The sequence below is a fragment of the Micropterus dolomieu genome, linkage group LG09 (genome assembly GCF_021292245.1).
Source record: "Micropterus dolomieu isolate WLL.071019.BEF.003 ecotype Adirondacks linkage group LG09, ASM2129224v1, whole genome shotgun sequence".
NCBI lineage: Eukaryota > Metazoa > Chordata > Actinopteri > Centrarchiformes > Centrarchidae > Micropterus > Micropterus dolomieu.
The window spans coordinates 18108492-18118825 of NC_060158.1; the positions used below are offsets into that span (position 1 = coordinate 18108492).

At 41.3% G+C, this 10334-nt stretch overlaps 1 protein-coding gene across 2 annotated transcripts in view; it reads left to right on the forward strand.

Annotated features, from left to right (window-relative positions):
* fam126a (family with sequence similarity 126 member A) overlaps nt 1–10334 on the forward strand; it is a 26518-nt gene that overhangs the window by 8144 nt on the left and 8040 nt on the right. For both annotated transcript variants that reach the window (XM_046058150.1, XM_046058149.1), the window contains exons 2-10: nt 2180–2261; nt 2988–3089; nt 3548–3727; nt 4604–4684; nt 4779–4894; nt 6155–6250; nt 7040–7156; nt 7787–7874; nt 9163–9325. In XM_046058150.1, the coding sequence (XP_045914106.1) occupies nt 2211–2261; nt 2988–3089; nt 3548–3727; nt 4604–4684; nt 4779–4894; nt 6155–6250; nt 7040–7156; nt 7787–7874; nt 9163–9325 (994 nt within the window). In that variant the 5' untranslated portion in view covers nt 2180–2210. The remainder of the gene's footprint in view (nt 1–2179; nt 2262–2987; nt 3090–3547; nt 3728–4603; nt 4685–4778; nt 4895–6154; nt 6251–7039; nt 7157–7786; nt 7875–9162; nt 9326–10334) is intronic.

Consider the following 10334-nt stretch of genomic DNA (forward strand, 5'->3'; position numbering starts at 1 on the left):
AGAGCACAGACACGACATACCCCACAGTGAAAACAGACTGCTAGTGGACAGCAGATAATCCAACAGAGATACAGAGATGATGTCCTCCTCCTCAGCTGAAAGCATATGTCTCTAGTCAGCAATTGTCTTATGGTGACACTCGTAATGAAGTTTGTTAAGGTGACCCCAGCACATGGAAAGACTAGGACCTCAACTACTGATTTTAATTATCACATAGTCTTTTATTATGAGTTCATAGATTTAGTATAAAATAAAATATCAATTTTCTTTCACATGATTGGGGTAGGCAATTCATTTCAAAAGCGATGTTTTGTTATATTTGTTGAAATTCTCTTTACATCGCCACAGCAATCAATTAATTCAATGCTCTTACCCAAAAATGAAAAAGTCCACCCCCGTCCGTCCAACAGTATCTGTGGCTGTCGCAGTACTGTAATAAGCATGGCCAGTCATTTCATTCGTCAGCCTTTTACATTCACAAAACAGTAGATATCCAGGTACCAGCAATGTCACCATACTTACCAGGCAGTATAAAAAGGCACAGTGTAGGCCAATTATCACCATGGGGTTGCACACGTTCCCACAACGTGCCTAGTAGGGGTATGCGATATGTATGAAGCCATAATATCTTAATTAACAACGTCACTCACTCTGCAAAAAACAATTAAAAACACCTTGTCTGCACATTCATTGCATCATGCATGCAGTACATTGAAGGGTTTACTCTTACATGCCCTGTTTGATATCAGTAGTACTTGATTTCATTGTTTTTACTTGAATGCTTCGGTTTTAAGTAAATGAGTAAGACCTATTTCCATTAATGTCATGAGCGACAATTAATATCCTATTAGTTAGAGCGAGCTAGTAGAATATTAGGCTTTTACAAACGCATTGAAGGATGCAAAATATATCATTACCAACCAACCCCCTGAAAATATAGAGATCATTTTTATGTCAATATCGCAGACCCCTAGTACGCCTACTAGTGTCGGCGTTGTACTCTGTCATTACAGATATAAAGTAAAGTTTTGTAACTCCAAAAACATAAATTTCACTTACACACACACACACACACACACACACACACACACACACACACACACACACACACACACACACACACACACACACACACACACACAGAGTATATGCTTTATGCTATAGATAGTGTAGTGTAATAGAAGACTTAAGACTTAAAGCTATAGAGCCGTTGCTTTTTCAAAACAGTCAGACTGAGACACAGTTATTGTGTTACCTTTTTATGTCTGAATAAAAAAGCCATCCAAACATACTGTTCTGTGTCATCACCAGCCCCCCACATTGTAGTAGTAGATATTTTGAAATTGTTCTCTGCTCTCTCTCTATATTTGTCTTCCGCTTTGTCCCTTCCGACTGCAAGGCAGCAGTATAAAATAGGAACTAGCAGATGCTTTATTAAAACACAGAGAGAGATAATTAAAATGACACTGAGAGCAAAAGAAACACTGTCCAGAGAATAAGCAAGAGAAGAGCTGACTGTGGATGTTTAATAGGAAAGAAGCTACATGCTAAGAGGAAAGAGAGAAGTGAAGATGCAGACGGTGTAAAGTGCTGTGATGGATAGCAAGGGATATCAGACATAACATGAAGGATGAAGGCTGAGCAGAGTGTTCCTTTCACCAATAGTTAATGTTAGCTAATGCATGTAAGAGACTGTTTCTGTTTTAGCCATCCAAACTGTACAGCCTGTTGAACAAGCATCTAAATTCTGCTCTGCCACATATATTTTTTTTTATTTTTTTCAGTGCTTCAACAGTGAAGCCAGCCAGGCTTCTCTGTGTGGGTGAATTTTCATTTTGCGAGCCTGAGTTGAGAACAGGTTAGGTACTTGCTGCAGAGGTGTGTGTCTGGAGAGGAATGAGAGGGAAGGAGAGCGAGAGGGAAGGAGGGACGTATGCTTGTTTAGAGTGTTGAATTTGCCTGGAGCGTGTACATTCACTATTCACCACTGCCATCGTGCCATGGCATTGTTTGCGGTTTGCGAGGGAATATGTTTATCAGAATAACAAATAACAGAAAGGTAATAAACGGTGGCCTTGTTGCTGTGATTTTGTGTGTGAGAACATGGAAATGCACTTTATATTTACTGTGTGTCAATTATGCAGAGCGTGTGTTTATACAGTATTTCTTTCTCTCTTAGGTAGAGGTGACTCCACTGCAGATGAGGGAACATGTTGGCTATGGACCAAGGAGTGGTGGAGGAATGGCTGTCAGAATTTAAGGTACTTCTTTAGTGTGTGTGTTGCAAAAAGCAATACTAAAAAGCACATCCCCGTGATCAGTATGCAGCATGTTCTCTGCTGCTTGTTTCTTCCACACACACAAACAAACACACTCTTTGAAGTGCTTTGTTTAGTTTGTTACCAGATAATGGTAAGCTCCTTCTCAAACATGATCTCTCACTGAAACGTGACTGCTACCAAAGGTGAGGCCTGGTAAGGTGTTGTAGTAGTAATAATAATAAAGGAACAGATGAGATTTTCCTGTGTGACCGTATGAGGACTAACCTGTCGTCCCCTCTCAGTGAAGTTAACCTCTAAATGCAAAAAGACCAAACAGACTGATGTGACTGGCAGCTTCTTTAGACCTGATCAGTGCCTGTTTCTGCCAGCTTTAGTCAAAATATCATTTAGCAGCAGTCTGCCTGCACAAGACAGAATGTATTACTATGTTGCTTATATTTGCCAGTTCATTTTGGCTAATATAAATGCTGTCTCATTCACCTGTAACCAAAATGATATGTGTGTCTTCGAGTGCCAAGTTTTAAACAGATCATACATTCAGACTGCATCAACAAATGTTTCACTGGTCAGTTCTCACTTAACAACTTGTCATGCTGTGTGTTTATTTTTAGAATATTGGTAAGTAAGTATTGGTCAGTTAGTGTATCAGACTTCGTGTGTGTGTGTGTGTGTGTGTGTGTGTGTGTGTGTGTGTGTTTTTTTCAGACCCTCCCTGACAGTGCTGTGTCCAACTATGCCGCCTCGCTAAAAGAAAAATGTTCCCTGGTCCCCGCACTCTACAAGGTCATCCGGGAGAACTACAGCGATGTATGGACACACACTTTATTATTTGTATTCATGTCAACCTTATCTGTTATAAATAACTGACCACAATCAGATTCAGATCAACATCATTATCCCACACAGGGAGTTTTATTTTGTCCACTGCTTCAGACATGAAACACCGTAAAAGCCACAGTAAAAACAATAGAATACACAATATGACCACAACATAACCCATACTAGATCACATTGAGATGTAGTAGTAATAATAATAATAATCAGAGCTTATATTATTTTTACACAACCCTGATTTTCTTATGTTCTTTTTGTCCTATTTTTTTTGGTTGATGGATCTATCTATCTGTCCAGCGCACTGTATTTCCCAAACACTGCTGTGCTTCATCCTGACATTATTGATGAACCCTGAATGCCAAATGCAAAATGTATTACAGTTGCAGTAGCAGTTATGATGTGGCCATGTTTTTCTTTTTTGTCCTCCCCAGTTGCTGGAGCCAGTGTGTCACCAGTTGTTTGAATTTTACCGGAGCGGTGAGCCGCAGCTGCAGCGTTTCACGCTACAGTTCCTGCCAGAGCTCCTGTGGAGCCTCTTGTCCGCCAGTGCAGCCAGAGACCCCCACGCCTCCGGCTGCATTGAGGCCCTGCTGCTGGGCATTTACAACCTGGTAGGGGAGAGGAGGAAGCTGGTTGTTGCTGTATGTGTGTGTTTAAATGTTCAGTAGCATAATATTCTTTTGTCGCAGCTGATCTGTTTTTATTTATTATCAATAGAGGAGTGCTTCTCTTGTGAATAACAATAAATTGCTTCCAGTGTGATAAGTGCATGGTTTGGAAAAACACAAGAAAAAAGTCCTTGATCCTTAGCAAGTGGGCGTAATCATGCAGTTCCAGAAGCAGGGGACTTAACCGCTCAACTATTTCTAGGATCTGCGTCATGTGTTTTGAAAGATTACTTCATGCCCTTTCTTCCTTGTTAGACAGCTACAGTGACAGGAAATATGGGTTAGAAATGGGGGAATTGAAACACAGTGACTTTGCAGATACACAGCATGGAGGAGTTGCACCTCGCAAATGCCCTCAAGCTTCCCACACAGATGCCACCACTAGTCGTTAGTGTGTGGAGTACTATTTTCATCCATTTTGGCTCTCGAAGGTCTGTGTACCAGCAAAGTACATTGTCCCCTAACCTCCTAACTTCCTCTCTGAATAGCAGAATAGGTCATCTGTCACTCAGCACACTGACTGGCTCACATTAATCTATTTGACATTAACATGCACAGAGGGGACACCAAAACCCTGGGGTTTGTGCGTGTGTGTTCGCACAGAATACACACAAATAAGCAAAACACACACACACAGACTAAGTGGGGAAACGGAGACCCTGAGGTCCACACACAAACACCCACACATTACAGATGAGTGCGCTTGAAGAGATAAGCACTCGCTCTTTAGAGGTAGAGGGCGCAGACCGAAAAAAGCTTCTGTTTTCTGTTGCTTTCTCGCCCACAGAAACATTTTCTCATTGTCTTTCTCCTTCACAGGAAATAGTTGATAAAGATGGACAAAGTAAAATATTATCATTTACCGTCCCTTCCCTCTCCAAACCCTCAGTGTACCATGAGGTGAGAACCGCACACACACACATGCACACAGATCTTAAAAATTGGTTTTGCCCAGTTCCATGTTCCTTTTGAAAACTTAATTTCCCTCCTTCAGCCTTCAGCCATCGGCTCCATTGCCCTTACAGAAGGGGCTCTAGCCAATCATGGGCTAAGCAGGGTGGTGTACAGCGGGCCACACCTCCAGAGAGAGACCTTCACAGCACAGAACAGGTAGGCTAAGAGGCTTGATGGGTGCACTTGTTTTAACATCTGCTGGGCGGGTGGTGATGTATCAGCAGGGTGGATTGACAGAAAACACCCGCCAACACCCAAAGTAGAAATACGCATTAATTAAGTAGCTTTTAAAGTGAACTGATTTCTTCCTTTGCTGTGTTAGGCTAAATAGGATTTAGAAACACAGTTTATCAGTTGTTTGACTCATCATACATTTGTACCTTAATACAACAGTCCGTAAATCTCATCCATAAGGAACCAGTTATACAATCCGTTCAGATACTGTTTTTATGCAGGCAGTGGGAAAATAAGTTGGCACACACATGCATCAAAACTAAACTCAAAAAAAAATTTAAAGTGACATTTAGTCTGACCGTCTCATTAAATATGGTAGGTTACCTTAAAAATGTGTCAATTTTCAGTGACTCCTTTCCTCTCACTTGTGTAGTGACACAGAGTTTAGCTGCTGCCGGGGCCAATTATTCTATGCATGGTTCACTGCCCGTGGCAGTTGTCTTTACTTTGTTGTTATTTGAAGCTGTTATATCGCTGTAAGGGTTTCTTAAATTAACTTAATGAGGCCTTACTGAAGCTAAACTCTGAAGGTCATTGTGGTTTTGGATGCTTTTTAAGATCATGCAAAGATACTATAATCTCTTCAATACAGCAGTAGTTGTTCGACGTTATTGGCCAGTGAATCTTAATAGTGCATGCTGCATTTTTCACTGTGAATTTAAATGAGTAACTCGATTTTTACACATCAGAGTCTGTTTACAGGGTTTGGGGAGTACTAGTGCATTTGTGAAAAAGAGTTGTATAAACCTTTTTGTGGCTCTTGAGGGACCTGTGCGAAAGCTGAAAAATTGCCTCAAGTGATGTCAGTGTCAGTTGAGGCTGTAGACTTAATGTTTAAAAATGAAAAAAGTCTACGGGGGGTGGAGTTAGAAAGAAGTAAGTTTACCAGACCTCAAGCAAAACACACTCGAATCGGTTTGCAATTGAGTTGCGTTGTGGGTAATGTAGGTGCTAAGAAGAATGCTTGAAATAATACAAGGCAAGATCCCTGGTTCTGCTTATCTTATTACTTCAAAATTGCATTTATTAATCTTTTTCTGGTATTTTTTATCTACACTAGGAAGTGTGACTCTGTCTGTGATTTTCTGATCTAATATGTTTCAAATGTTGTTTTATGTGTCATGTTGTAATGAAGTTGGACATAAGTTGTGCTTTTTTTAAGGGTATGTTTGTGTTGTTGAGATTTGAGGTGCTGACCTTCCTACTGCTGTGCTACAACGCTGCTCTCAGCTACATGACCGCCACCTCCCTCCAGTCCCTTTGTCAGTTCAGCTCCAGGTAAAACACACACACAAATGTCAGCAGAACTTAATATACTGTAGCGAACTGTGGGTCACTTTGTCATTAGGACTTTATACATACACACGCTAATTTCATATTATTTGACCTCTTTATGTGTGTTATATTTTTTTTTTTTTTTTTTTAGAAGGTTACTGCCATGCACACAGGCACTTCTTTGCAAGCACTTGCTTATCTGATCCTCTTATAGACTTTAAAACCAGAGAGAGCCAAGATACTGCTATTTGGCAGCTGCAATGTACACACATCCCAGCTCTGTGTTTTTTGGTAATCTGCCAACTGCAGTTGAGCATTGCTCCAATAAGCACAGAGATAAAGAGAAGTCATCAGCTTTGCTTTCCCCTAAACAGTTTTTTGTGTGTCAGCTGTGTACAGTATACAGAAGCTCCTCTAGCTTCAAATGCACAGGTGTTATCTCAGTTTACATTTAATCATTTTTGTTGCAACTTGTATGATACATGTTTGGAAATAATAAACTACAGTTTATGCTCAGAAATTGTTCAGTACTTTTAAATCTTGAGGGTAATGTAGTAAGCCTTTAAGTGTGTGTGTGTGTGTGTGTGTGTGTGTGTGTGTGTGTGTGTGTGTGTGTGTGTGCATGCACGCACATTCATGTCTACCAATTATTTGCTCATTGTTGTTTTTATCAGCTCACCACGGGGAAGTAAATTGCCTTAATGGAGTTCAGCGGAGTGGCTTCCCCAACTGAAGCTTCCCTGTTTCACCGATACAAGCTCCCTTATTGTGCTTTTATTGGTTATCCTCCAGGGTGTGTATATGCGGTTACCCACGGCAACAGATGCGGCGCTACAAAGGCATTAGCACACGGCTGACAGTCACGTCAGAGTTCCTGGTTCAGCTCATCACAGGGATACACTACGCCTTGTGAGTGTACACACATGCCTGCACAAACAGCCAGACTAACACGGCACAGACTCACTGATCAGCTTCAACCTTTCGTGTCTTATTTCTAAGTGGATGCACTGCTAAATGCTTTTCTTTTCTCTGGATTTTAAATGTACAAAATATGGTTGGGTGACTAAACTATGTAACATGTTAACATGTACAATGGTCGAATAGAGTCTGCAGACATACGACCCATACAGCAGCAGAACAACATGCAGTGTTTTTACACGAGGAGGTAGCTTCAGTTTTTAAACTATTAGCAAGTCAGACAGACAAACCATCACATTTCCCTTATTCCCTTAGTCTCCACAACATGCATTGAGCTAAAAGTTAAATTACCCTGCATTCACTATGAAGCAATTTTCATTGACCCAAAACAAACCGCGCCTGTGTCTGGGACACTGTTGCTAACTTTGGTCGATGCTGGACTGTATTCACCGTGAGTTTTTCAAAGCGCACGGTTTTAATAACTTAAAGTTGAAGAGCTAATACTAACCATTGGGAATTTTACCGTGCAACTATAGGTCAGAATCTTCACAGGGAACTTTAAATCCGTATCTTAGACTCATACGCTGTGTTACATGTTTGTGTATTTCTGCCTGTGTGTAGGTGTAATGGGGAAGTTGAACTTGGATCCAAAGCACTGGACGACGTTCTGTACCGGGCCCAGCTAGAGTTGTTCCCTGAAGCCCTGTTGGTGCGTGTAATCACATTTTTGCTACTATCACATCACCCTCCTCTGTGTGTTTTTAAAATGTGTCGAAGAGCAAGCATGTGATTTAGACGCACATGCTCGCCTGCAGTTTTGATTCATGCACAGCACTCTATCCTGTATTGTACTGGTCTCTGCGTGTGTCAGAGACTGCAAGCAGAGTGTAATCCCGCTAGATTATTTACATGCTTTCCACTCTGCTCCGATAAGCTCTAATCCTTGAGGCCCAGGGAGTAGAGGATTGAACCTAAGATCACAGTATTACTACACAAGTCAAGGTGTACTCCTCCACAACAATCAAAACACACGACCTTTGGATTCACAAATAAAAACAATGGTGTTGGGGTTTAAAAAGGGGTTTTTAAATTAAAGAAACAGCTTTGTGGACACAATACCATGAACACACATGCACAACATTGCATTTATTTGTGTTTACATTGTGTGTTAGGATGGAACTCATCAGGTGGCTGCTAGCTTAGCATTGCTTGGTGACTTGCCCCTCACAAGACGAGATGTGTTGCAGCCTCACAGAAAAAAGACATTTGTCTTGTTGTGATTATGATGCCTTCTGCCTCATGTTACGTACTCCACTGTTACATGATCATTAGTGCAAGTGCCACTTGAGAATTACCAGCGAGAACAGAGGTTTATTATAGAAAGACTTGTGAAACAGTGTTATACAGAGCGAAATACAAAGCCTTTTTGTTTTTCTTATATCACTAGTCTGTGTAACTCATTCAGTGTTTACTAAGCTTTTAGGTTTATCCCTAGGCATAAATCTGGTAGCAATGGGATTATTGATCAGCGCTTATTGGTTTGGTCACATGATCCGAGCTTCAGTCTGACTTAAGAGCACAACGCATCTTAGTGGTATCAGAAATGCGGCTCTTACAGGCATTGTGTACTGAGTCAGTGTATTTACGCTTGGATCTTTTTTTTTTTATGTGGTTTGTCCTTAATTTGGCAATGGGACAGACACTTCCCCAGACTCAAGTGCCCAACAGGCAAAACTGAGTTAGCAGGAATTGTTGTGTCCACACTGGTTGGTCAGTGGCCCTGTAGTAGAATGGAGAGGTAGGAGTAGTAGTAGTAGTAGTAGTAGTAGGAGTAGTAGGAGAAGTAACAGGATTACCACCAAGTCACACTGTATAAAACATGTTAGTCCATGCTAACCTGTCGGTCCAGTTCCTCACTGGCTGAGGGACAATCCTTCCATGAAACTCTGCCCTCCTCTGAAGCTTTAATGTTTGTCGATGCTCCTCCTCGCCCTCAGGTGGGTAATGCCATTAAGTCGTCACTGCACGGTGCAGCACTGAAGAGCAACAACAAGGAGGGCGCACGGAGCATCCAGGTGGAGATCACACCCACTTCTTCCAGGATCTCCCGAAATGCTGTCACCTCACTCTCCATCAGGGGCCACCGCTGGAAGAGACACGGTGAGACTTGCATACGTCGAAAAAAGCAGATTGAGATGTTAGGGACAAAGCTGTGGGAGTCGCTGAAACAAAAGAATAGCTCTGACATGCACTTTGCGTTTTTATTGGGTAATAGAATGATTTGATTGAAGAACAAATCCATGCCAAAGGAGAGAGAGCAAGAGGTTTAGATCTCTTCATTGTTCACTTACCCCAACCATTTCATATCCTACAAATCACTGTGTACATAAGTGTCGTTTTTGTTGTTGTCATTCAGTCCAGAATCCCGCAGAGCAACTCTCATCAGCTTGCTTACTAGTGCTGTCTACCTCCTTTTTTAAAATCTCCTCATTCAAAACCATGACAGGCGAGTTCAGTTTGAGAACAGAAAATGGAACGACAAAGCCAGGCAGAGATATTCAACACAGAACATGAACCTAATTTGACAGAAACAGGAAATCAGAGTGCAGGTCGTGTATTTATAGTATGATAGACAGAGAAATGTTTAGTGACCGTATAACAAATGACTTTGTATTTTATAACTGTCAGTGAATTAAGAGGGAGCCTTTTTCCCCAGAGTACAGATACGGCAGGTAAATTACAGCCTTCGGCTAGTTTAATGAGTAGGTTTCATCTCGAGCCTGACACCCCTTTTTCATCTCATGGATCCTGCTCATTGGTGCCCCGTATCAGAGCTAGTTTATGGTTAAAGCTTTTGTTGGAACCAAATGATGGAGGGAAAATACTATTACATATTAATTAATGTATAGGAATGAGTGGTGGTCCAGTATGAAATGCGATTCCATTGAAATACTTTGTTCATCTTCATAAAGCCTATTTTGATCATGTGTTATGTTCTGATCACTATGATTTTTGTCTTTTATTTTTCTGCCATTACATTGATTACCTCTGTGTGTCTTGTGTTACTGTGGTCATGTGTGCCTGTGCACATGGCCGTCTTTTTGTTTTCCACGTATGTGTGCATGATAACGTGTCTGTCCGTGTGTGTGTGTGTGTGTGTGTGTGTGTG